The sequence below is a fragment of the Mangifera indica genome, chromosome 2 (assembly GCF_011075055.1).
Source record: "Mangifera indica cultivar Alphonso chromosome 2, CATAS_Mindica_2.1, whole genome shotgun sequence".
NCBI lineage: Eukaryota > Viridiplantae > Streptophyta > Magnoliopsida > Sapindales > Anacardiaceae > Mangifera > Mangifera indica.
The window spans coordinates 17,342,384-17,367,817 of record NC_058138.1 but is presented as its reverse complement, the minus strand read 5'-3'; the positions used below and the strand labels follow the sequence as shown (position 1 = coordinate 17,367,817).

General features: G+C 33.7%; 5 protein-coding genes and 1 long non-coding RNA gene across 11 annotated transcripts; 3 read left to right on the top strand and 3 right to left on the bottom strand.

The window, feature by feature from the left end:
- Nucleotides 1-891: 891 nt before the first annotated feature.
- Nucleotides 892-1,635, top strand: LOC123205835 (beta-amyrin 28-monooxygenase). The gene is made up of 2 exons (XM_044622887.1): nucleotides 892-1,071; nucleotides 1,176-1,635. Exons 1-2 carry the CDS (start codon nucleotides 925-927, stop codon nucleotides 1,479-1,481), a joined length of 453 nt encoding a protein of 150 aa, XP_044478822.1. The 5' UTR covers nucleotides 892-924; the 3' UTR covers nucleotides 1,482-1,635.
- A 4,163-nt stretch (nucleotides 1,636-5,798) lies between these two features.
- LOC123205827 (beta-amyrin 28-monooxygenase-like) lies at nucleotides 5,799-7,748 on the top strand. The gene is made up of 3 exons (XM_044622876.1): nucleotides 5,799-6,789; nucleotides 6,999-7,186; nucleotides 7,291-7,748. Exons 1-3 carry the CDS (start codon nucleotides 5,841-5,843, stop codon nucleotides 7,594-7,596), a joined length of 1,443 nt encoding a protein of 480 aa, XP_044478811.1. The 5' UTR covers nucleotides 5,799-5,840; the 3' UTR covers nucleotides 7,597-7,748.
- Nucleotides 7,749-12,872: 5,124 nt separating this feature from the next.
- Nucleotides 12,873-14,897, bottom strand: LOC123208329 (polygalacturonase QRT3-like). The gene is made up of 3 exons (XM_044625776.1): nucleotides 14,372-14,897; nucleotides 14,044-14,280; nucleotides 12,873-13,939 (listed from the first exon to the last, which is right to left on the bottom strand). Exons 1-3 carry the CDS (start codon nucleotides 14,645-14,647, stop codon nucleotides 12,932-12,934), a joined length of 1,521 nt encoding a protein of 506 aa, XP_044481711.1. The 5' UTR covers nucleotides 14,648-14,897; the 3' UTR covers nucleotides 12,873-12,931.
- LOC123208328 (exocyst complex component EXO70B1) lies at nucleotides 14,151-18,967 on the bottom strand. Of its 6 annotated transcripts, none has more exons than XM_044625773.1 (2): nucleotides 16,912-18,967; nucleotides 14,151-14,280 (listed from the first exon to the last, which is right to left on the bottom strand). In XM_044625773.1, exon 1 carries the CDS (start codon nucleotides 18,769-18,771, stop codon nucleotides 16,915-16,917), a length of 1,857 nt encoding a protein of 618 aa, XP_044481708.1. In that variant the 5' UTR covers nucleotides 18,772-18,967; the 3' UTR covers nucleotides 14,151-14,280; nucleotides 16,912-16,914. The 6 variants fall into 6 exon arrangements, with proteins under 6 accessions (XP_044481708.1, XP_044481705.1, XP_044481704.1 ...); XM_044625770.1 differs by lacking the exon at nucleotides 14,151-14,280 and adding an exon at nucleotides 15,149-15,611; XM_044625769.1 differs by lacking the exon at nucleotides 14,151-14,280 and adding an exon at nucleotides 15,149-15,581.
- A 379-nt stretch (nucleotides 18,968-19,346) lies between these two features.
- Nucleotides 19,347-24,138, bottom strand: LOC123209591 (sorting nexin 2A-like). Its single transcript, XM_044627691.1, has 5 exons — nucleotides 22,900-24,138; nucleotides 22,351-22,560; nucleotides 21,821-22,081; nucleotides 20,246-20,332; nucleotides 19,347-19,658 (listed from the first exon to the last, which is right to left on the bottom strand). The coding sequence occupies exons 1-5, from the start codon at nucleotides 23,947-23,949 to the stop codon at nucleotides 19,578-19,580; spliced, it is 1,689 nt and encodes a 562-aa protein (XP_044483626.1). The 5' UTR covers nucleotides 23,950-24,138; the 3' UTR covers nucleotides 19,347-19,577.
- On the top strand, nucleotides 24,092-25,364 carry LOC123209592. Its single transcript, XR_006501091.1, has 2 exons — nucleotides 24,092-24,227; nucleotides 25,245-25,364. It is a non-coding gene; the product is annotated as an uncharacterized LOC123209592 (long non-coding RNA).
- The last annotated feature ends 70 nt before the right edge of the window (nucleotides 25,365-25,434 follow it).

The window sequence follows — 25,434 nt, the reverse complement described above, 5'->3', positions numbered from 1 at the left end:
GTTGATATTTATAGATTGTAATAAAATGATGGATATAATTATACAGATTACGTATGGGTCAAAAAGGTGCGTACGAGTATAAAATGGTGTAAATAGGTGCGAAATGATGTAAACGGATATGAAGAGGTGTGAGCAGATACAAAAAGATACATGCGAATGCAAAAGAGTATGAGTAGATACATGCAGATGCATGCAAATACACAAGAGGGCATGATGATATATTATGGAGAGTGGAAAGAAGTGCGCGTTATATATATATATATAACGTATATTTATATATATAATATATTATATCGTACAACTGTATATGTCAAAAGCATCCATATGTATTCTCAAGCACTCTCGTGTATTTGCACGCACCCACATGCATCAATGTGCATATGTACGCCCCACTTGCATTGGCATGCATCCGTTCGTATCCTTTCATATCTACAAACATTTTGTATAGTTATATTCATTATTTCATCGCGATTTATAAATATCAACTTTTACATCAGAAATTAATTTATTTTTGATCCATAAATATCAATAATTACACAAAAATTAATCTATATACTGAATATAATAATATAGGAGAAAAAAAGATTATCTAGTAAACACTATTTCGTATATAAAATAACAAGATAAAAGATGTTATTAAAATAAAAATTAAATTTACTTAAAAACATAAAATTACTCAGAGTTTATCTAAAAAGATTATGGCAAAAAATTTTGTGTTTATTTTAATTAATTTATCTACCTTTCCCTGTCTTGATATGGTTGACCTAATTACTGATGAATCAATCAATGTTGGGCTAATTCAACATGAAGAGTAATTGATTAACCCAAAGAAATGACGTTAATTATGTGCAGAGCTTGATAAATCAAATCATGGAGCCAAAAAATAAAAAAATGACAGGCAGTAGATATCAAATTATATAAATAATGAACTGGGAAGACGTTCAGAAAATGAAGTATTCATGGAATGTTGCATGTGAAGTTATGAGGCTTGCCCCACCACTTCAGGGAGCTTTTAGGGAAGCCCTTAATGACTTTGTCTTCAATGGCTTCTCCATTCCTAAGGGCTGGAAGGTCAGTTTAATCTACATTCATGTTTACATTAATAATTGTCCATTTTATATACAAATGCCATTTTGACAAAACTTTCTGAGTTAATTTTTAAATATTTTTTGCAGTTGCATTGGAGTGCAGATTCAACACACAGGAACCCAGAATATTTCCCAGAATCAGAAAAAATTGTCCCGACAAGATTCGAAGGAAATGGACCTGCTCCGTATACATTTGTTCCAATTGGAGGAGGACCCAGAATGTGCCCTGGAAAAGAATATGCACGTTTGGAGATACTTGTGTTCATGCATAATGTGGTGAAAAGGTTTAACTGGGAGAAACTGATTTCTAATGAGAAAATAATTGTGGATCCATTGCCCATGCCTGCTAAAGGCCTTCCTGTTCGCCTTATTCCACATAAACTGCTTGATTAACTATATATATGTATTAGCCTGCTCCATTATCTTTCTTTATAGTTATTTATATTTGAGAGTGTTGAAAGGTTAAACATGTAACAAGGCGAAACAAGCTGGTGCTTAGAAAATATCAAGATCGAATGCGGCAATTTGCCTTGTCTTTGTTTCTTTATTTCAGCATTTTGTTCTATAGTTTCTCCTTTTAATAAAATATAATTTACGTAGTTATCAAGTGCGAGAGCTATAAATTAATCTATGTTTCTTCATTTAATCAAAGAATCAATATTTAAGTTGTTAAGTAAGGTATAATATAAACTGGCTAAACGGTGGCGTACAAGTTCTGGGAAAATTTATATAATAGATTTGACAGAAGTAATTGATAGCCACCGTTTAGCGGTGGCGTACAAGTTCTGAGAAAATCTATATAATCGAATGCGGCAATTGACTTCTATATAAAAATTCCATTCCCATATGAAACAAGAGATGAAAGTCAATTGGGAAACGGAGTTTTCTTTTTATATAAATCAATTGATAATTAATATATATATAATAGATTTGACAGAAGCAATTGATAGCTCCATGACATAGATATAGACCTGGATGTTAAAAGTTTTGCCAAGTACCATTTTGATATGGCTGTGATATAAAATTATGAAGGAGATAGCAGCACTTGTCACATTGTAAACATATACAAACAGTTAATCAATGTTTATTTTCCCTTAAATTTAGGATTTGACAAAACTAATAAAATATTAAAACAAGCTTTTGTCACACCTCTCATTATAAACAAAAGGGTAAATGATATAAGGTAAAAACATGGACTACTAAGTATAGAATTAGATAGTTTCTTCCATACTGGTTTTACTCTGAGAAATTTTGTTGTACTGGATTGTCTCAATGATATGGTAAACCTAAAATAGAGAAGTGAACATAGACATTGCTCTAGGAAAGGCCCAATTCTCTGATGATGGCCCAAAGTTTGGGGGTTCCCTTGGCCCAGCCCTTTACATTAAATAAATAGTCTATACCATAGCATATCATCTTCTTGTCATTTTTTAATTTTTTTGAATAATGCTTGATAATGTTGATTTCAATATTATGGTACATACATATATGAATTTATATTATGTTTTGCTTGCCACCTAAGCTTTCAATGACTATTCTGTATGATGAAGATAGATAGTCAGTCTACACAAGGAGCTAAAACAATTCATAATAATAAGGAAGCCAAAAGTTTTTAAATTTCTTTTATGGTTAGGAATGACTAAGCATATAAAAACTTTTCAAGTTAAATACTTCAAATGAAAATCTCCTTTTATATGTGAACTCAATCAAACTATGTGTTACATATTTTTTATATACAATTCAGATACTCAAATAATGTATCGTTATTTAATTGAATGAGTTTAAGTTAAAAAATAAAAATAACACATAATCATACTATGACATATTATCTATATATCCAAATTATATACAAAAATATATATATACATATAATATTATTCATGTGAGCTATGTATTACAAAAATTATTTATTTATTTTGTTTTATTTTAAACTATTGGAAGAGAAAAAAACCAAATAATGTGATATATTTATTTATTTATTTTGTTTTATTTTAAACTAATTGAGAACATTTTTATTTATTTTAAATTTTACATCATTTTACAAATATTGCAAATTCAAAAATCACAAGTGACAAATGGGTATATAGTAACCACTTAATGCTATATCAACATTATTCAATATTGCATGCAAGATATTGATTTTTGATAATTATTGTATGAAATTAAATAACCACATTTTTTTAATTTGAGTAATCATAAAAAATATTTTATTTATTGTTGCATAATTATGTAGCCCTCGTATAATTCATTAATTTTGAGGTCAATTAAGTTGAATAATGCGGTCGGGTCATGATGAGATTTGGAAATATTTTGTAACATCCCCATCAACTATTTTTATTTTCAAAATTTTTTAATACCCAAAATAAATGTATATTGAATTATTAAAGTTTTATTTGGGGTTATATATACAGTTACGGATGGATTCGAATCGGATTAAATTCGAACACTTTTTTGTTCAAATTCAATTTAGATAAAAAATAGTTTGGGCCAAATTCAGTTCAATTTTGTTGAGCTAAAATTAAATCCGATTCGAGTTTAGCTCAGGTGAAAAATAGTTTAACTCAATTCGATTAGAATTTGACTCAATTTTATAGCTCAAATTAATTATTTGAATTTGTCACTCAATTCAACTCAAATTAATAGTTTGAATTGACGACTAGAATGTATAATTTAAATTTGTAGCTCAAATTCGTGGTTTATTAACAAAATTACGTCGTTTTATTCAAATAATATTCAAAGTGTTTTATTCGAATTGAACCAAACCATGTTTTTGAACTAGCAATTTGAATTACTGAATTTGAGCTGATTCAATCCGAATATCACTTGGCTTTAATTAAAAAATGAGTCAAACCTTTTGATTCAAGTTTGATTCAAATGAATTTAAATCAAACTAAATTGAATCAAATCAACTTTCAAGACTGAGTCAGTTCAGATCATATCCAGGCCACACAGTATAGTTAATTGCAAATGGTTTGTCAGAAATACAAAAGTTAACCGCAGATTCTTAAAAAAAAAGTTTAAGCTAATCCTATTAATTTAATAATATTGTATCCAACTACAATTTAGAAATTAACTAATCAATTGACTATTTATATACTCAGCCCGCTTGGCATAGAATAGTGTGACCAAGAACTCATGTGGGTATACCTTTTTTACTAAATTAATTAAAATATATACGGAAGTTTTTATCTAAATCCTTTTCGATAAACTCTAAATGATTTTATTTTTTTAAATAAATTTAACTTTTATTTTAATAATATTTTTTTATCCTATCACTTTATATTTGAAGTAAGTTTTATTGGGTAATCTTCTTTTTTCTTGTTTATCATATTAAATATACAAATTAATTTTATATTAATTTTTATATAATTATTGATATTTACATATTGAAAATATATATAAATGCACATGATATATATGGTTGCACGAGATAATATATTATATTTTTTTATATATAAAAAAGGAGTGTGCGTTATATATATATATATATATATAATATATTATAATATAATAAAAAATATAATATATTTCATAGATATTATATCATATAATATAATATATATATTTATATATATAATATTATGTAGTGCAATTGTATATATCGCACGCACCTGTATGTATTTTTATATATTTTTGTGTATTTACGTACACCCGCATATATTGATGCTCACCCGTACATATCCACTTGCACCTACATTCATCGGCTCTTACGCCCAAGCACCTGCATACATCTGCTAGAACCCGTTTGCATCAGCTCACACCCTTCTGCATCTGTACGTATCATTTCACACTCTCATACATCCTTTTATATCCACACGCACTCTATGTAGTTATATTCATTATTTCGTTATGATTTGTAAATATCAATTTTTATATCAGAAATTAATCTGTTTTCAATTCGTAAATATCAATAACTATATAAAAATTAATTTGTATATTCAATATAATAATACAAGAGAAAAAAATTATTCAATAAAAACTATTTCGCATATGAAATAATAAAATAAAGGATATTATTAAAATAAAAATTAAATTTATTTAAAAAATAAAATCACTCAAACTTTATAAAAAAAGATATAAACGAAAGATTTTATGCTTATTTTAATTAATTTCTCAACCTTTCCCTGTCTTGATATGGTTGACCTAATTAGTGATGAGTCAATCAATGTTGGGCTAATTCAACAGGAAGAGTAATTAATTAACCTAAAGAAATGAGGTTACTTATGTGCAGAGCTTGATAAATCATGGAGCCAAAAAAAAAAAAAAAAAAAAGGCATGCAGTAGATATCAAATTATATAAATAATGAAATCAAACTTTTGAATGATGTGTCCGTAATATACTTGCGTTACTTCTTTTCATTTTTAATAAAACAAATTATATTTAAATTTGTTAAATAGGTAAATTTTAAAATATAAATATTGAATTTATAATTATTATATCAAATAAATTAAATTTTTATAAATATAATAAAAATTGAAACCCAAAAAATTTAAATATTTTTCTTGTTTAGTTATCATACTTGCTGGGATTAAAAAACCATAAAATGGAATAAGCTTAAATTAATGTTACAGATTCTTTTAATTGACGTCAAACACCCTCAACCAATTTACCTACTGTTTTTTCGGTCAAGTAAATCCAATTATGTCTTTTACCTCACCATTTCTCATTGCTTTTATTCCTATATAAATATTTCTCTTTGCATTTTGATTTCTTCATAAACAAATATTTGCTAACATTTCACAGAAGTGGCAATGGAGCTTTTCTTCCTTTCTGGCTTAATCCTCTTTACTCTTTTTCTTGCTGTGTCTCTTGCTTATCTCTTTCACAATAAATCCAAATCTTCTCACGCTAACCTTCCTCCGGGAAACATGGGCTTGCCATTCATAGGGGAGAGTCTTGAGTTTCTCAACACTGGCCGAAAGGGTCATCCTGAGAAGTTTATTTCTGAAAGAATAGCCAAATACTCCTCTCCAGTCTTCAAAACTTCAATCCTAGCTGAACCCACCATTGTTGTTTGTGGTGCTGCTTCTAACAAGTTCTTGTTCTCCAATGAGAACAAACTCGTCCAAGCCTGGTGGCCGAATTCTGTTAACAAGATCTTCCCTTCATCTACGCAAACATCTTCCAAAGAAGAATCCAAGAAGATGAGGAAGATGTTACCAAATTTTCTAAAGCCGGAGGCCTTGATGAGATACATCGGAATGATGGATTCAATTGCGCAGAGGCATTTTCAGGCTGGTTGGGAAGGAAAAAAGCAAGTTGAAGTTTTCCCACTTGCAAAAAGATACACCTTTTGGGTTGCATGCAAAGTTTTCTTAAGCCTAGAGGATCCTGAGCATGTATCAAAATTTGCGGATCCTTTTAATGTTTTGGCTTCAGGAATCATTTCTCTTCCTCTAGATTTTCCGGGGACTCCATTCAACAGAGCTATCAAGGCATCAGATACGATCAGGAAGGAGTTGATAGCTATTATCAAACAAAGGAAGATTGATCTTGCGGAAAACACAGTCTCCCCTAAAGATATATTGTCACATATGTTACAAGCAGCAGATGAAAATGGTGAGCACATGAATGATTTAGACGTGGCTGATAAAACTCTTGGCTTATTGATCAGCGGCCACGACACATCCAGTGCCGCCATTACTTTCATCATCAAATATCTCTCTGAACTTCCTCACATATACAAGCAAGTATTCGAGGGTATGTAATTTTTACCATTTCATTCACTTGTAATCATCTTTTTCATTTTTTTTCGTATATCAAAAAACGGTGGCAACAAATCCCGGAAATCAGTTTTCCTTCAGATCGAGTAAGCAGCTCGCGCTATACACTAAAATTATTTATAAAAAAAAAGCGTCGATATTATCATCAATATATTAAGTCTAATCTTTTCGGAAATATATATGCAGAACAAATGGAGATTGCAAAATCGAAGAAGCCGGAGGAGTTGTTGAACTGGGAAGACGTTCAGAAAATGAAGTATTCATGGAATGTTGCATGTGAAGTTATGAGGCTTGCCCCACCACTTCAGGGAGCTTTTAGGGAAGCCCTTAATGACTTTGTCTTCAATGGCTTCTCCATTCCTAAGGGCTGGAAGGCCAGTTTAATCTACATTCATGTTTACATTAACAATTGTCCATTTTATATACAAATGTGATTTTGACAAGACTTTCTGAGTTAATTTTTAAATATTATCTGCAGTTGCATTGGAGTGCAAATTCAACACACAGGAACCCAGAATATTTCCCAGAACCAGAAAAATTTGACCCAACAAGATTCGAAGGAAATGGACCTGCTCCGTATACATTTGTTCCATTTGGAGGAGGACCCAGAATGTGCCCTGGAAAAGAATATGCACGTTTGGAGATACTTGTGTTCATGCATAATGTGGTGAAAAGGTTTAACTGGGAGAAACTGATTTCTGATGAGAAAATAATTGTGGATCCATTGCCCATGCCTGCTGAAGGCCTTCCTGTTCGCCTTATTCCACATAAACTGCTTGATTAACTATATATATGTATTAGCCAGCTCCATTATCTTTCTTTATAGTTGTTTATATTTGAGAGTGTTGAAAGGTTAAACATGTAACAAGGCGAAACAAGCTGGTGCTTAGAAAAAATAAAGATCGAATGCGGCAATTTGACTTGTCTTTGTTTCTTTATTTCAGCATTTTGTTCTATAGTTTTTCCTTTTAATAAAATATAATTTACGTAGTTATCAAGTGCGACAGCTATAAATTAATCTATGTTTCTTCTTTTAATCAAAAATCAATATTTAAGTTGTTAAGGTATAATATAAACTAGCTAAACGATGGCGTACAAGTTCTGAGAAAATCTCATTCCCATATGAAACAAGTGATAAAAGTCAATTGGGAAATGGAGTTTTATTTTTATATAAATCAATTGATAATATACATGATAGATTTGACAGAAGTGATTGATAGCTCCAAAATTTGGGTTACTTAATCTTTGAATAATGCACCTACTTGGTCAATTGGATCAAGTGGGTGCCTTGCTGGCAGCCAAAATAACAGAAACAAACTCGCTCATATTTGATGTATATGGGAAAAACGATATTTTCTACCCAAATTTTAGCTGAATTTCAGAGTCACACTCATAGGGGATGAAAAACCTAAACTTTCACTCATAGCCAAACTTCTGTAAATTTTTTCTGTTAAAGAAAAGAGTAAAATAGTTATTTTATTGTTTATATTAAAAGTTATAAAGTTTATTACTTTTCACCCCTTCAGGTTTTAGAAACTAGCATTTCATTTTTATCTAAAAATTTTAAATTTTGAAAAGTAACATTTTCACCCTCAAACCTAGGGTTTCCATATTTTTCACAATGCAATCGCCTCTTATAACTTTCAAAAACAACAGTTTTACCCCCACTCTTAAACTGCATCTTTCGACGTCATCTTCGACCTCTTCCTTCTCCTAGTGGACGACAGTGGTGTGACGAAGAGATAGAGATCTCTTCGTCACACGACCCAAATGACAAAGGATGACGCTTTGTCATCCTTCGTCGCTTATCGCGTTGTCCAGACTCGACGACGGAGTGTCATCTTTTGTCTGTTCTTCCAGATCTGGATGATGCTTCGTTGTCCAGATCTAAGCAACAAAAGTTTGTCCTTCGTCATCCTTTGTAGCTAAAAAAGAGAGATCGGTGGAAAGAGTCAGCCATTGGTGGTGGCCAGAGAAAAAAGTAAACCCTAGGGGTGAAGTATAAACTTTTTAAACTTTAAAGATGGGTTAAAACGTTAGTTTTTAAACTTGGAGAGGGGAAATGATAAAAATTTTGAAGTTCACAGTTCATAGATAAAATGACGATTTTACCCCTTTTTCTAACAAAAAATTTGGATAACTGTTTGGCCATGGATGAGAGTTTGAGTTTTTCATCTCCTGTGGGTATGACTTTGAGATTCGGTTAAAATTTGGGTGGGAAATAGTCTTTTTCCCTTATGTATATATATATGATTTTAACGAACCATTTGGCTCCATGACATTTATATCTCTAAGGTATAGACCTGGATGTTAAAAGTTTTGCTAAGTACCATTTTGACATGGCTGTGATGTGAGTGGGATATAAAATTATGAAGGAGATAGCACTTGTCACATTGTAAACACGTACAAATGGTTAATCAATATGTATCTTCCCCTAAAACCAGAGTTAACAAAATTAATAGAATATTCAAACTTTTAAATAAAAAACTTGAATTCAAGCTTTTGTCACACTTCCTTCTATAAATAAAAGGGTAATGATATAAGGTAAAAACATAGACTACTAAGTATAGAAATAGATAGTTGACCTATCCCTGGTCATCCATACTGGCTCTACTTCGAGAAATTTTGTTATACTGGATTGTCTCAATGATATAATAAACCCAACATAGAAATTGGTCGAAGAAAGGCCCATTTCTCTTATATGGCCCAAAGTTTTTGAGTCAATCTGTGTTTCTGGAAATGGCTACTAATAACATTGGGGGTTCCCTTGGTCCACCCCTTTACATTACATAAATAGTCTGCACTATAGCATATAATCTTCTTGTCATTTTTTTGAATAATGCTTGATAATGTTGATTTCAATATTATGGTACATATATGAATTTCTATTATGTTTTGCTTGCCACCTAAGCTTTCAATGACTATTCTGTATGATGAAGATAGATAGTCAGTCTACACAAGGAGCTAAAACAATTCATAATAATAAGGAAGCCAAAAGTTTTTAAATTTCTTTTATGGTTAGGAATGACTAAACATATAAAAACTTTTCAAGTTAAATACTTCAAATGAAAATCTCTTTTTATTGCCCAAACCAATGTCTTTTTAGTTCCCTTAGTTTGAAAAAATTATCAAAATTCTACTTTAAAAGTATAAAACATTTAAAAACAATGTTATATATACGTATTTTTGAGTATATAATTCGATTTTTATGGGTTATTTCGCCAAAATATTTGAAGAGAAAAAAAAAACAATATAATGTGATATCTTTATTTATTTTGTTTTATTTAAACTAATTGAGAACATTTTTATTTATTATAAATTTTACATCATTTTACAAAAATTGAAAATTCAGAAATCACAAGTGACAAATGGGTATATAAAAATCACTTAATGCTATTTCAACATTATTCAATATTGCATGCAAGATATTGATTTTTGATAAATATTGTATGAAATTAAAAAACCACATTTTTTAAATTTGAGTAATCATAAACAATATTTTATTTATTGTTGCATAATATGTAGCCCTCGTTTAATTCATTAATTTTGAGGTCAATTAAGTTGAATAGTGCGGTCGGGGTCATGATGAGATTTGGAAATATCTTGTAACATTCCATCAACTATTTTTATTTTCAAAATTTTTTAATACCCAAAATAAAATAAATGTATATTGAATTATTAAAATTTTATTTGGGGTTATATACACAGTATAGTTTAAGTTTTTTTTTTTAATTTATTGATTTTAATTAGTTGGATGATTAGTGGTTACAAGTGGGTTTTAAATGCTTTCAAAGACCCAAAAATTTAATTATGTGTTAATCTTTTCAACAATGTTATATAGATATATTTTATATTTAATTTGAGTATATATACAATGTGACATCGTATAATTAATTTTCTTTGAGGTTATACATAGGATTTATACATAGAGATTATGTGTCATCATATGATTGAACATTACTTTATTTTTAATTCATAATTATTTAATTACATAATAGTTGATTATATCTATATACTTAAATTATATACAAAAATATATACATAATTTTGTTGTAATTATTCTTACCTTTTCTTAAAAAATACATCATAGATCACATAATTCAAAACTAGGTTCCTATTATCAACTTTTAAAGTTATTAGCTATTAAAATTTTCAAGTCATACCCATACAACCTATGATTGAATAAACTTTATTTTCTAATTATTCTAAATAAATCAAAATAATGGTGATTAGAATTTAGAAGGATGGAAAAATCAAATGTATTTATTATAAAATACTATTGAACTAGTGTTCACATTTGGTCAATCACAAACTTTCACATCACAACGGTTATGAATGTTACTATTTGATTTTAAGCTATGTTTTTATTTTATTTTTTTAAATAAATATGAGGTGATTAAAATTGACCATGTTCTATATTGAGCACTTAGTTTCAAAAATCTCCTAATAAAGACAAAGGAGAGGCAACATTTATAATTTTCTTTTTCCCCATATGGTATTTGAAAAGAGTGATTTACATTGTTCCGTGCTAGGTTTGGTTTTTAAACACTTTTCACGCCCAAAATATAAAAATCACTTTTTTCTAACTAAAAATAATTTTGCTAACGTCGTTTAAACCTATCAAATGTAAAATAAATAAATAAATATATATATATAGAGAGACAAAAAGATAGTCAAAATAAAAAATCATATAAATAGAAGAGATAATTCGTAATACTTCTTTTCTCGTATTTCATATTTTGATACTTTTTTTATCATCGTTATTTATATATTTTCATTTTTTATCGTTATAGTTAATTATTATTATTATTATTTTTATATTTGACATCTCTCCCACCGCCACCACCTCTTCTCTTTCACCTTCTTATGGTTTTAGAATTTCTCTTCTTACCTTTTAAGGGTTTGTAATTGTAGATTTTGGATTCAATTATGTGTGGGGATTTTCAATTTTGGTTGGTGGAATGAAGTGTTTGGTCTATACTTGTGTTTGTATGGTTTTTATTTGGACTTGGGTTTATGAATGTAGTGGTTTTATGAGTCATTAGGTATTTTAATTTGAATTCTTTGAAATTTTCCCCGTGGCTTGAGATAGATTTACAAGTATGTCAATGTTAATTAAATCAATGTAATTAACAATGAATTTGAACTTTTTGGTATTTTTCGTTCATTTGATTTATACGAAAGGTCAATAAGAATTACGTTATCGATTCAAACAATTATAATTGCAAAACCGACTATTGGGTTAGTCACTTTCGTTATTACTTTTAAAATTAGTTATATAGAAATTTTTAATAGCGTTCAAGATTATATCAAGACTAAAAATAGGAGGTGGTTTCACAGATGTGGCAAGGTAGGTGGGTCAAAGTAAGAGAGTGTGGCTTAGGGAGCTCGTCACCAAGAGAAATGGTGGCAGAGATAAATGGATTTCTGGTTGTTTTGGTGGAGATGTGGTGGGTGATGGATTGTGTCAAATAACAAGGATAATATAATAATAATCATAATATTTACAATGCGTTCAAAGTGTAATTTATGTTAGTCAAGTGACATTTTAGGTCAAAATATGTGAATTACTGAAACAAATATTAGTCAATGACTCAATGGAAACACAATGCCCATTTCTTTACGTTATTATTACCTAACTTTTTTTGTTTTTTTATGAAATTTCTATGTGTTTGTTATATAATGCTTACAAACTAAGAACTAACCAAGCAATTTCATTCATTATATTCCATGTACTTGTTCCTGCCAAGGCCACGTTACCTCAATTCCAAAGCTAATTGGACTTCTAGGTCCTAATTTATTAGTAGTTGAAATTAAGATTATATAATCAATAAAATTATGTATATCGACTTTAAATATATAAATGAATATATATTTAATTTATATTATTAAATAATTAAAGGATTTTAAATTAAAGTAATATCCAATCATAAGATAATACATTATGTGTGTACTAAAAAATGAATACATAAAATATTACTTTTATCTATATATATAATGCATACTTTATTATATCATATAGTATATATAATCAACGTTTGAACAATAATTTAATTTCCATATAGAAACAAAAAAAAATACATAAAATTCATGAATTAATTAATTAATTAATTAATCAGTCATACATAACGGATCATGTTTTGATCCACTGATACATGTACCGTTGCTGATACTGGAACGTCGCTTTCCACAGTGACTCGATTTTCCGAAACATTCCTCAGTATATGCTTGGGAAACACTCCTCCATCACCTACATGTAATGTGTATTGTACATTATTTATACGGTTTGGAAATATTAGCACCCGAGAGAAATCAACGGTCCACCTTGTGCCATTTCCCCATACTGTCCCTTTAGCAACCGTTGATTTAAGCACCATCCCCCTCACATTGTTCCCATCAACCACCACTTGATCAATATTGCTAAACGGTTCGTTTGATTCGTCCAATTGGATCATTCGGACCCCCGTATAATCACCCGTAAACATGTTGTTAACAATGTTCACACAACAAATGTTACCCTTGATTGATTTCAACAAAATGAAGGCATTCCCCAGGAAGAAAGAGTCCGTGATTTGTAGCTGTACTGGGTCCTCTGCCACAATACCGGTATAATCGAGGTAACAGTTTATGATCCGGGTTTGGGTAAAACCTGGTTCCCGGACATAAATTCCGGTTCCTCCAAATCCAGTTGCTTTGTTATAACAATGTACCCCAGTGAGGGTATTGGCCTGGCCTTGTACCAAAACACCTATGGATGCAGAAAAAATAACAACATCTGTGATGATATTGTCGTTGCCGTTGATGTTGATTCCAATGCCAGAAAAATACTTCTCGCGGGTGTCACCACCAACGTTGATGTACTGACCGATGAAGGAGTTGGTGACGATGGTTTCATGACCGTCTTCGATTGAAATGCCAGTGGTGGTGAAATGTGAAATGTAACAATTATCAATGGTGGTTCTTAGAGAATTTATAACAGCAACTCCACCGCCTCTAAAATTGGAGTCCAACATGAGATCTTTGAGAGTGATGAATTCAGATGAAAACGAATTTGAAGGTGATTTCAGCTCAATCAGATGCCCATTAATCGGAAAATCATCGGAAGCTCGAAGCGTCCCACTGTGAATCTGTCGTTTAATGTATTTTTATTATAATAACATGCATAACATAATTTAAACACAATACATACATAAAATCATAAAATGATGGTGAGGGAGGAGAGCTTGATTACCATGAAATTAGCACCACCCTCCGGAATCCGCAAGGGACGGCTGATCTTGTAGGTTCCGCCGTCGAGATGAAGCTGAGAGCCGCCGAGGTCAGGAACACCCTTGATTAATTGAGAAGACTGAATAGGAGATCTGAAGGCGTCAAACAAAGCTTGTTCAAGTGCATCGGCGCTGTCAGATACTCCGGTGGGATCGCCTCCATAGTCGGTGGCGTGATGAATACGGGAATTGCTTAAACCCTGCATGATTAACGTATAATTACATATTAATGATGAACATAAACAAAGAAAGAAGTTTAATTAGTTGGGAGAGGAAGAATTAAGAACGCACAGGAGAAGTAGAGTAACTTCGGGAAGGAGGGGTAACTCGGACATAAGAAGATTTAATGGAAGCTAAGCGATTGATTTGTTGATGATAATCACTTAAACCAGAATAAGAACATTCGCCATGTTGAACAATCACCATAAAATCAAGAAGCAGAAACAGAAGCACCTTCTTCATTATCACCAACATTGAATTTCTGGCTGCCATTACAGCAGTTACAAGGGTAGAGTTAGAGAGAGAGAGAGAGAACACCCAAGAAGCTGGAAGGGACGGCGTTTTCATTTACTAATAAACTTCCTATATATATCTATGTATATGTATATTACAGGAGATTGAAATTAAAAGAAGTTATAATGAATGAGCATGAGAGGTTTGAAAAAAAAGGAGAGGGAGGTAGGTGATAAAATGGAAATGGAAAACATTTTGGTATTGGATGGAAACTAATAAAAAAGTCAAAAATGAGAATCAAATAGAAAGACTGATCAAAATTGAGAAGAACGAGCAACATATGTGCATGATTGCAGCAGTGGTCGTGGGGTGGGGCGGCTTTCATCCACGATCCAGCTCACCATTTGACTGTATTGCTTCAATGTTTATTAATTTGATAACATTTAAATTTAATTGAAAAAACAAAAATAATTGAGACCTAGCAGGTGGTTCAAGGGCGTACGGTACTACGATTTGTCTTAAACTGTTTCTCGATTCAAAGTAAAGCCTTGGGTGGCTGTAATGTCAATATTGGGATGCACAGGGCTATCTATCCAGCAAAACTTGAGACCATTCACTACCAATATTCATAATTTCATTGTTGTAACAGTAATAATATTACATTGTTTTATATAAAGTATACAAAAAAGTTTGGAAAGATAAGACAAAAGTACAGAGCTATCAAATGAGATTTGTCGCATTTTATATTATGTAAAAATGAAAATTATATAACAATAATAATGTTCAACATTACTAAAATGTTTAACCTCAGTCTTATGTTATTTTCAATTCTTATAAAAAAAGAGTTAAGAATTCATACAGCAAGCATTCAACGAATAACTAAGCTTAATGGGCTCGTACGTGAAGAAGCTGCTAAAAAGTTGGTGGGGCTGTGGCTGTCATCACTCCAGGGACGGAACCAGTAACTTTGAACTACTATGATCTACCAACCAGGAGGTACCAGCTCGACTTCAGTAGGTACCAAGATTTCTCTAGACAGCTTTCCACACTATATCAGGGCAATTCCGCATCAAAAAATCTATGTTTACGTTTTTTTTAATATACAATTAGATACACAAATAATATATTATTATATGTTTGGATCACTTTGAATTATGGGACCAAACTTGGCTATGCAGATGTCTATGAGCCCAGGATATGTATAAATACGGTTAGCTAAACTGCCAAAAATTTGTCCCTCATTCCACAAGTCCTTGTAAAGATTATCATGGACATGCATTCATTTCAATTCCTATAAAGAATTCTATTAGAATTTGCACTCAAGCCCAAAAAAAAAAAAAAGACAGATGACTAAGGAGCTTTCATCTGTATTTTCATGTGCGCGCGGAGAAGTTCAATCACCTGCTATGAAACACCAGCCCTTTCCTTTCCCTGATTTTTCAACTAAGGGGAAACCCCAAATACTGAAAAAGTTAATCACAGCAGTTTACACTCGATCACCAGTGAATATAAACAACTTCTATATCTCTACTCCAGTGTATTTTATCGTAGCAAGAAATTAAATCAATAACAACATTGTAGTTAAGACAATACAATTTACATTAATATATCTGTGCAACGGGTTCTACAGTAACAGACAGAGGTACTGCAGGACCTGGATTTCAGAAAGCTCAATCTTATGCAATCAAATTACTCCAACTGGTGTTACAGATCCTCAGTTTCTATTTTGGGTTAGCCTCCATCCATCTGAAGCAGTATACTAGAGAATTGGGAAACACCAGGAAGGCAACGTTATTTCCCAGTTATCCCAATGATCTGAGCCCCTAATGCATTCTATCGGATCAATTAAAGATCTTTCTGTGAAGTAAGAAAAATATGGCTCACTAATGCAGTAGTATGTGGGTTCCATCTGCCACAACAGATTTTTAGTGCCAAACAATGAAAATGCATAGATGAACATATATAGGGGCAACTACTCCAACTGACTAGAGAAATTGATAATCCAATGATGGCTGGATGGCTGGACATCTACAATTCTATGATTCAAACAAAAGGCTGTAACAAAAGAAGATATCACTGGTTTAAGAATGATTCCAGTTCCTGCCAAACTATTGACTGAGTTTATCATAGTTAATCAATTATATATATATATGTAGTTATTAGCGAGAAACATTTGCAACCCAATAGAATCAAAATGAAGTAATGCAATTGTTTTGCATCTAAATTACTCTCTCTTATCCTTTTTTCCCTCTCATACACATAGAGGATACAGAAACTGCACTGAACACATAAAAACTCAGAGTACATGATCACAAACCATCAGGCAATGAAAAAGAAAATAGCAACTTATACTGAACTACATATACAGAAGTTCTTACCTTTCACTTTCTGCCACCAGACAAGGCACCAGTTCCCTGAAACAACTGGTTAATCCGAGCCTCAATATCCCCTACACCATACTTTACAAGCTTTTCTGGGTGCTTCCCAATATCAGGAACGTTCTGAAGCTTTCCGATAAAGTTCCCATAAGGGGGCAACAAAATTCTTGCCACTGAGCTTCTTAATTCCTCTCTAAGCTGGTCATCGAAAATGATCCAGGTAGACTGAGTTTTACATATGTCATCAAATAACGAATTAAAGGACTTGAGCTTATCTTTCATAGACCTTGCAACAGGAGGAGCAGCACTGTTCGGAGCAGAAGCGTTACTATCCAACTTTAAAACTGCCAAAACCTTAGTCCAGGAACTTCTCTGATAATGGGAAAGATATTGGCGGACCTTTGCATTGTGTTTTCTAATCCAATCATCACCCAGAAGCGATCCCAATTCACTATCTTTCACTTTTTGAACAATATATTTTCCATTATTCATCATAAAAACAGAACACAAAGCAAGGTCTCCATAAATTTTAGACTTGACTTCCAAATTACTCTCCAATAACTCCATAATCCAATCCATTTGGACGGATAGTGAAGAAGAGGAATCTTTCTCAAAAATTTGCTCCAGTGTCTGCCTGGATCGACAAGCAGCTCGAACATAATTCATGACATACCGAGTAATGGGATGAAGCCCACCTCCAGGAACGGGAGCTTTAGCAGGGTCTCTGCGAATCAAATTTTCTAATTCCATAAAAATCCCTCTTATTGCTTCTCCTAATCTTTTCCATATAGTCAAAGCTTCATCCCTAAGTACCAAACAGTAGTGATCAGAAAAAACACTCTCAAAATCAGGCATCAAATCTCTCAAAGCCTCAAACACATCAAGAACCCTAAATAATCTTTCAGGTGATCGACTCCCAATAGCGATAGCATCAGCAAAATTCAATAACTGAATGCACGACCCACGACAAACTTCCATAAATGACAAGTCAGCCGCGGTGGAGAACCCAAAAAACACTCGATCACACAGCCGTCTTTCACTGGGAAAGAGAATCCTCAAAGCAACATTAGCAGCTTTGACCCAACGTTCAATTTGTTCTTCCACATCTTGCCAAGGCATCTTTTGGACCTCTTCGTTGCTGAACTTTTGTAAGCCTAGCCTACTCAAGCTTTCCTCTAGAAAGTCTCTCCGACAACTACTGTACACGTGGGTGCACTCTTTGCCGAACCGTGCAGCGACCATACGCTTCGCAATCTCATTCAAATCATTAATTGTAACGGAGGGGAGAGCGTCGATGATGATATCGTAATCACTAAGTGGTTGTGCGACTGGGATCTGTTGGTCATCGAGAGCGTCTTCCTCTTCAGCTTCATCTTCATCTTCATCATCAAAGGAGAGATTACCAGTTGAGTCACTGAGTTCAAAAGACTCAGCACCTCGTTCCATCAAAGATCTGAACTCGTCTTCGAGACGAAACATGGCCTGTTGCAACAAGTCGTCAGCACGAACTAAACAAGAGTTGATAGACTTATCAGCAGCCATTGGAGACCAGTGTCTCAAGGTGGCGATTAACTCATCGATAGAGTCAAGGAAAGCGGAGGAATCGGCAGAGTCAGCCCAGATGAGACGGTCGGAAGCGAGGTACTGAGAGATCCGACGGTCAAGCGATTTAAGGGAGAGTGGAAGGGGAGCAGAAGGACGAGGATCATCATCAGCCAATTTCTCTCGAGAAAAACGACCATCGAATGTGGAGAAGATCTGCAAAATATCATCGGCCATGGTGTCGTCATTGTGACCGAGGGTTCTGGCGATGTGGCGCGCAACAGCTAGCAGCTTTTCTTCACCGTTGTCAGTAGCCATAAGATGAGATTGTAAGTTGGTTAGGGTTTGGTTTGGATTGGATTGAGAAATGAAAATGGTTTATGTAGACCGATGAGACAGTCAACCTTGGAAAACGCGGTTTGGTTAGATCAAAGAAGACTACTTTATTTATTAAAGCTACCGAAAGAGACAACAAAATAAAAGCTCACTGAATGAAGCAGATTCGCTTTCATTATTTATTTGTAATTTTTGTTGTATCCAAACCAAACTACCAGATAACATATCGTGTGGTTGTAGGCTTTGTGACGATCCTGGAGTACTAAACTATTCCACTTTAATTCAAAAACAAAACTAAATACCTGCCTCGCAATCTCACCCAATGATGATATAACCTAGACGTTGGCAAAAGTTATCCAAAACCAAATACTTTCAATAAACTTTTACTTAATATAATAATTATATATTTAATTCTTATATTTTAGATTTATTCATCAAATAAATATAAAAAATTTCCAATTAAAAAAGAATGTCCACATATATATATATATATATATATATATTGGTGGGTTAGCTGCAATGTCATTATCATCATCTCATTCATTTTCACCTCAAAATCAACAACAGCAAAGTCTTTTTCCAAATACCAAAACAGTAACAACCGATTTACAATATCAAATGCTAACTTTCATTTAAACCATTTTCCTAAGAGATACAACTTCAAACTGGCTCCATTTTTCTTCAATTACTATCAATGTAATTCTATCTCCTAGTACTAATGGACCACTACAAACTGACTGTGTGGTGAAAAAAGAAAAAGCTCAAGATTTGCATGTACAGCCACATGTTTAAGTGCCATCGTTTGTGTATCCACTTGTCTCTTCTGCCACCTTTGCCCATACATTACTGATTTTCTCTGCGTATCCCACCTGGTCACACAAAGACTCACATTACTAAGTTGTTTCATAGATGGGCACAGATATATCTTGAGAGACTCAATTGTATGACATAAGCCATTTCCATCATGGCTGACACCACTTATAAATGCAACACATGTTCTAGTCATTATATAAGCAAGTTTATGGAATCATGCTCTGCAGAAGTGGAGTCAACTTGAAAGAATGGTTCAAATCTCAGCCCAGATCATCCACCACCACAGAAACAACTTCAAACAAATATTTAAACACATGCTAGTCACACATCTGTACCACATATTCCACTCTATTCGCATCCCCATTACCTAAAAGAAGAAGAGAGCTTAATAACGTTATAGAAATTGTTGCTTAATTAAATCTTTGAAAGGCATGCAACAAAAATGTTCAAACTAACGCCTTGGGACAAAAACTAGGGCATGAACTAACTAAACCCTGTTCATTACTGGAGATAAAACCCAACTTAACAACAAGCAGATGATCCCTTTGTCACTAGCCGAAGTCTAATCAGCATGGCTCTCAAAAGAAGTTATGTAATAGCATTTTCATACCATATGGACCAGATACAAGATGAGTGAAAATACCTGATTTACTACAAACCCCTTCAGCATGTTCAAGAAGTCAGCGTGCCTTTCTCTGTCAAGCCTTTCAAGTTCAATCCTGTTATGCTCCTACAATTACATTGTTAAAAAGGCTATTGTCAGGAAATAGTGTAAAGAACCCATGTGGATCCCATCATTGCTCATTCTAAAATCTTATACTAGCATGGTTAGTCAAAATACAAAAGCAAATTAATCAAGCAAACTCATGTTACAACCAGTCAATGAATCTTACACCAAAATTAGAAAGGAAGCTCCTGAACAATAAAAAGGCAATAGAAAAGGCTATCATCTTTGCAACATTTTCACCTCCATTATTTACATCTAGTGGTGTCAAATTATTTGCCTGACAACCTATTTTAGATAGAAATAAAAAAGAGAGTGATAAAAACTTTTTCCACCCAAGGTGCCAAACTAGTCAACATCCAACTTTTATAATTGAAAGTCAAACAACTGCAAGTGCACTCCTATTTCCAAAAATGAAAATATATCATTTCATTCAATCAAGTTAAAAATAAGCCAGGCAGTATTAGCAATCCTATACCCAAGTAAACAATTAATCCCAGGGTGTAAAATAGATGTCTGTATAAGATATATCTCATGACCACCAAACGTTAGATTTAGGATATCACCAGACGTGTGATTGCAGAACTAATGTGGCTTCCAAAGTTTTGCTCACAACAATTAAATTAGTGCTGAAGATAGCTCTATCAAAATAAAAAATCTAGATCAACAAAGCCATCATGTGGAAGTTATATCATCAAAGTATGAATATGAACAAAACATCAAGGAAAATAATGCATAAGATTTCCCTAAATATGACTACAATTATTATCTTGGACCAATCATACTAATGACAGGGACAAGGAAGACGACATGACATTGACATGAAGCAACATAAATAAAATCTCTATGAGATGAAATGGGAATCCCATGTTTTGTAGCAAAAATGCAATGTTGTCATCACATTTAATGTCCATATAAAGATCAGGCCCAAATAAGAACGCCCATATTTGTAAGGGTAAATAAGTTCAGATAGATTCAAATCATTATGAAAAACAGAAGGGTGGGATACTATATTTTCAGCCATGTAATCCAACTACAAAGCCAATAGGAATGAATAATTTCAGATCAACTTGAAGGCAGTTCACTATGAAAGGAAATACAAACCAGAAGTAAAGCAATGAAAGAGGCAAAATAAGTTTAATTTAGGAAGACCTATGAACCCATCAAAAGCTAAATGGGACATGGATTTCCTATAAGAGAACTCTAGTAAAGCAAAAAGAGATACATCCTAAGCTGATTCAGAAAGAGCTATGTGCCCATAAAAAGCTGAATGGAGACAATAGCTTTCCATAGCTGACCCCAAATTGGTTAGGAAACAAAACTTTGTTCGAGTTCATGAAAGAAAGGCAAGATATTTAGCACTCAACCCAATGCTTTGCGAGGTACAACAATACACTAAAGGATGGTAGAAAGTGTTGGACCCAAGAGCATAAAAAAAAGGATTGCCTCATTTCCAAACAGTAACACAAAAATGGTTTTAGAAGGTTATAATACCTTGATTCGCTCATATTCATTGATTGCAACACTTTTAGCATCCTCAGTAACTCTTATAGTTTCTTTAAGCTCTTCTAACTTGCGAATACGTGACTTGTCACCACCAAATATTTTTGATGAGGCAGCCTCAAGCTTCTCAGCCCTCAATTGCAATGCGGACAGTTCTGAGAAGAGAGTCTGCACCGTCAAGAGAGCACTTGAGCGGTCTGAGAATGCACTGTGGACAGCTAACATAAGCCCGAGATATTCATGGAGGGTATCCTACAATATGGACAAAATAGAGGACAAATTAAGCAACAGCAGAACTTTCCTAAAACTACATTAAACAAAAAGTATTTAGTACTTATTACAATTGTAAATATATTAGATGGTAATATAACTAATGCCAATTAAAATAAAGGGTATCCACTCTACAACTGGCAAGCTTAATTTTTCATCTCGCGAGAAATCAATTTCACAATGAAGCTTTATAAAATTCCATCAACTTTAATGCTTTGATAATCATCCATTGTCAAGGAATAGCAATTTACCAAATGCTTGACAGTCTGTGCATTCAATTCACGATAGAACCTACTGGCCTTAACAGCAGCAGTTGCAAAATTTTTCATGTCAGTGGCCCGTAATCTTTGAGAGTTGTACATTGCCTCCTCATTTTCAAATTTTGTTAGCTTAATGAATGCCAATCCCAGTTCTCCCATTGTTTCTCCCATATCTTGCTGAGCCTTTACGAGTGTTTCAGCCTAAACACATTCAAAGCATGAAAGCAACAACTCAATAATCAGTCTAACCTAAGTCTGGCATATACATTCATTAACAACAAAAAAAGTAAACATATAGATAACATACAATTTGACATAAACACATTCACATGCAGATAGAAACCAAGCTCCACACACATTCAAGTACATACACAATAAGAACAGTGGCATTATAAATCATGTAATACAATAATACCAACATTAAATGATCACTCCAAGCCCCAAATTCACATTCATAAATAGAAGACCTAAACTCATATATGCAACATATACAGCCATGCACGTAGATACTAACAACAAAGATCTATGACAAGGCATTACTTGCTGAGAAGCATTGCTGAGTTGTTGTTCAAGATCATTCATCCTTTCCTTATTCTCCAGAAATTCTTTATCTTCCTCAGCCACAGGGGGCTTCGACCCACCCCAATCATTAGCAACTGACTGCTTCAACTCCTTGAACAACCTCAATAAATCCCTTCCACCTTTCGCGGGCTGAACCACCTCATGAGGTGCCACAACAGCCGTGCTCTCTCCAAACAATTGCTTAGGCAGCTTCACCGCCCCATCCAGCATCCTTGATGCCACATCAGTACTGGTAGGCAACGGTAATTTCCCCTGCACCTGCAAAAACAGTTTGAATTCATCGCTCTTTCTTATGACAGGATGTGCTGCAAGTCTCCTCAAATACTTCTCCAATGCCACTCGCCTTTGCTCAACAAATTCCTGTTTTTGCATCACTTGAGACTCCACAACACTTTTATCAGGCCTGGGAGGGATAAAAAACCCTCTATACGACTCGGCTAACCGATCAGATAACGTAACGATATCACGAAACCGTCTCCGTACACTGAACTCAGATCCATTAAATTCCGGTATGTTAGTTCGTGTGGTAATTAAATAAGTAACGAAAGTGTTACCACCAGGCACCAGCGAATTGGACGTCTCCTGTTCCTTCTGCGGGTTTGACACTGTGATTCTTATGTAATCGGAGCTACTTGAAGGTGAGTTAGGAGAATCAGGGAATTCATTGGTGCTTTCGATGCCGTTGATCTGGTTGTCAGTGTTGTTGTTGTTGCTGTTTTGATCAAAGGGAGTAAAGATGACGTCAGCGTAAGACGGAGGCTCGATGTAAGAGGAGTGATGATTGTGATAGTTATAGTCCGGTGCGTTAGGGTACAGTGGAGGTGAGAGTAAGGGATCGTAATCGGCGGGAGTCGCGAGGATCGGCGGGCTTAATGACGTTGCGCTACGGTAATCTGAGTAGGATTTGTTGGTGGTGGTGGAGTCGTCGTGGAGGATAAGATTTTCCATTTCTTCTCGTGAGGCGAAAAGATGGGCTTCCACGAAGCCCTGGTTGTCAGAGCCCATCATCGTATTCAAATTTCAATTAAATAATCTCAAGCTCAACTTCAAGATAACAAGCAATCTATAATCTATTCAACATTAGGGTTTGGATTTAAAGACTGGGTATTACTATAAGTGACGGTTCATCATTCATGTGAGGTGGTGAAGACTAACGTGCGCCGGAGACTTATGTGGGAGAACGGGATGAAGCGATAAATGCACGTGGCCGTGACTTAGAAGAAAACTAGAGGTTTCTACTTCTATTCATTTATAATGAATTTGTTTGACGTATGATTCGGTTTTAGGTAGGCATGACAATGGGGAGGGGCGGGGACGGGTCAATCCCCGTCCCCATCCCTGTAGGGGATATCAATCCCCATCCTCGCCTCATCCCTGTTACGGAGATAAAAAAGAATCCTCGTTCCCTCCCCGCGAAGGAAAATTCTCTCCTCATCCCCTCCCCGTCCCCACGGGAAAAAATCCCCTCCCCATCCCCGTGGGGAAAAATCTCCTCCCCATCCCTGCCCCGTCCCCGCGGGGAAAAATCCCCTCTCAATATCCGTAAATATAAATTTTAATTCTTTTATGTATTTCAATAAATAAAATAAATCATATTCTTCCAAAATATCACTTATTACAAGAGCTACAAAATATTAATTATTATTTTAGTTTAAATACAAAGTTTTTATAAAATCTAACAATATGCAATAATCAATCTCTTCATTAGTAGCTCTTCATGTATATGATTTAGGGTAATTTTATAATAACATTAAATTTAATACTTTTCATTTACTTCAATTGATTTTATCAAGTTTATAATTTGTTTTTTTTTTTTTTGTGTAAAATCTGGTGGATTGACTAACTAAGTTTTGAAGTTGAAATAAAATTAATTTGGTGCATTTGTATTTTATAATAATGAGATTCTGGGGTTTTTTTAATATATTAAATTAATAGTTCAGAAATTAGTAAAAGCTGATAATTGATAATTCAAAAATTAGTAAAATTAAAGTTATAGTTTTAATAAATCATAATGTAAAAATTTCTAGAACTTAATAGTTTAGAAATTATTATATTAATATATTAGATTTAAGGGGTGGGAAAGGGTGGGGTGGGGAGGGGATGGGCCGGGCCGGGGCGGGGAGGGGGTGGGGAGGGGAGGGGCGGGGCGGGGCGGGGACATATGTATCCCCGTCCCCGACTACGAGGATTTTTTTCATCCCCATCCCCATCCTTGTCCCTTTTCCCATTTATATCGGGGAATCTCCTCCCCGTTAGGGTCGGGACCCCTAAAATCGGGTCCAAATTGTCATCTCTAGTTTGAGGTCCGTTTGGGAACATATAGGTTAGTGGTTTCATGCGGATAAGCGTATATCGTACGTTGATTATGTCTACTTGTATATGGTTGACCATAGATAAACTTAATTACTAGTATTTTTCTTGTAGGCTGTTGCGTACCTGATTTGGATTCCCTAGAGAACATCAAAATCCCGTACAAGAAGTTCAAAGCAGAGT

Coding starts and splice junctions, on each gene's coding strand:
- LOC123205827 (XM_044622876.1), top strand. CDS start 5,841: ATGGAGCTTTTCTTCCTTTCTGGCTTAATCCTCTTTACTCTTTTTCTT. Junction 6,790..6,998: donor ATACAAGCAAGTATTCGAGG/GTATGTAATTTT, acceptor ATATATATGCAG/AACAAATGGAGATTGCAAAA. Junction 7,187..7,290: donor CCATTCCTAAGGGCTGGAAG/GCCAGTTTAATC, acceptor TATTATCTGCAG/TTGCATTGGAGTGCAAATTC.
- LOC123205835 (XM_044622887.1), top strand. CDS start 925: ATGAACTGGGAAGACGTTCAGAAAATGAAGTATTCATGGAATGTTGCA. Junction 1,072..1,175: donor CCATTCCTAAGGGCTGGAAG/GTCAGTTTAATC, acceptor TATTTTTTGCAG/TTGCATTGGAGTGCAGATTC.
- LOC123208328 (XM_044625773.1), bottom strand. CDS start 18,771: ATGGCTACTGACAACGGTGAAGAAAAGCTGCTAGCTGTTGCGCGCCAC.
- LOC123209591 (XM_044627691.1), bottom strand. CDS start 23,949: ATGATGGGCTCTGACAACCAGGGCTTCGTGGAAGCCCATCTTTTCGCC. Junction 22,082..22,350: donor CACAGACTGTCAAGCATTTG/GTAAATTGCTAT, acceptor TCCATATTGTAG/GATACCCTCCATGAATATCT. Junction 19,659..20,245: donor AGGGGTTTGTAGTAAATCAG/GTATTTTCACTC, acceptor TTGTGTGACCAG/GTGGGATACGCAGAGAAAAT.
- LOC123208329 (XM_044625776.1), bottom strand. CDS start 14,647: ATGAAAACGCCGTCCCTTCCAGCTTCTTGGGTGTTCTCTCTCTCTCTC. Junction 14,281..14,371: donor GAAGTTACTCTACTTCTCCT/GTGCGTTCTTAA, acceptor TTAATCATGCAG/GGTTTAAGCAATTCCCGTAT. Junction 13,940..14,043: donor AGGGTGGTGCTAATTTCATG/GTAATCAAGCTC, acceptor ATTAAACGACAG/ATTCACAGTGGGACGCTTCG.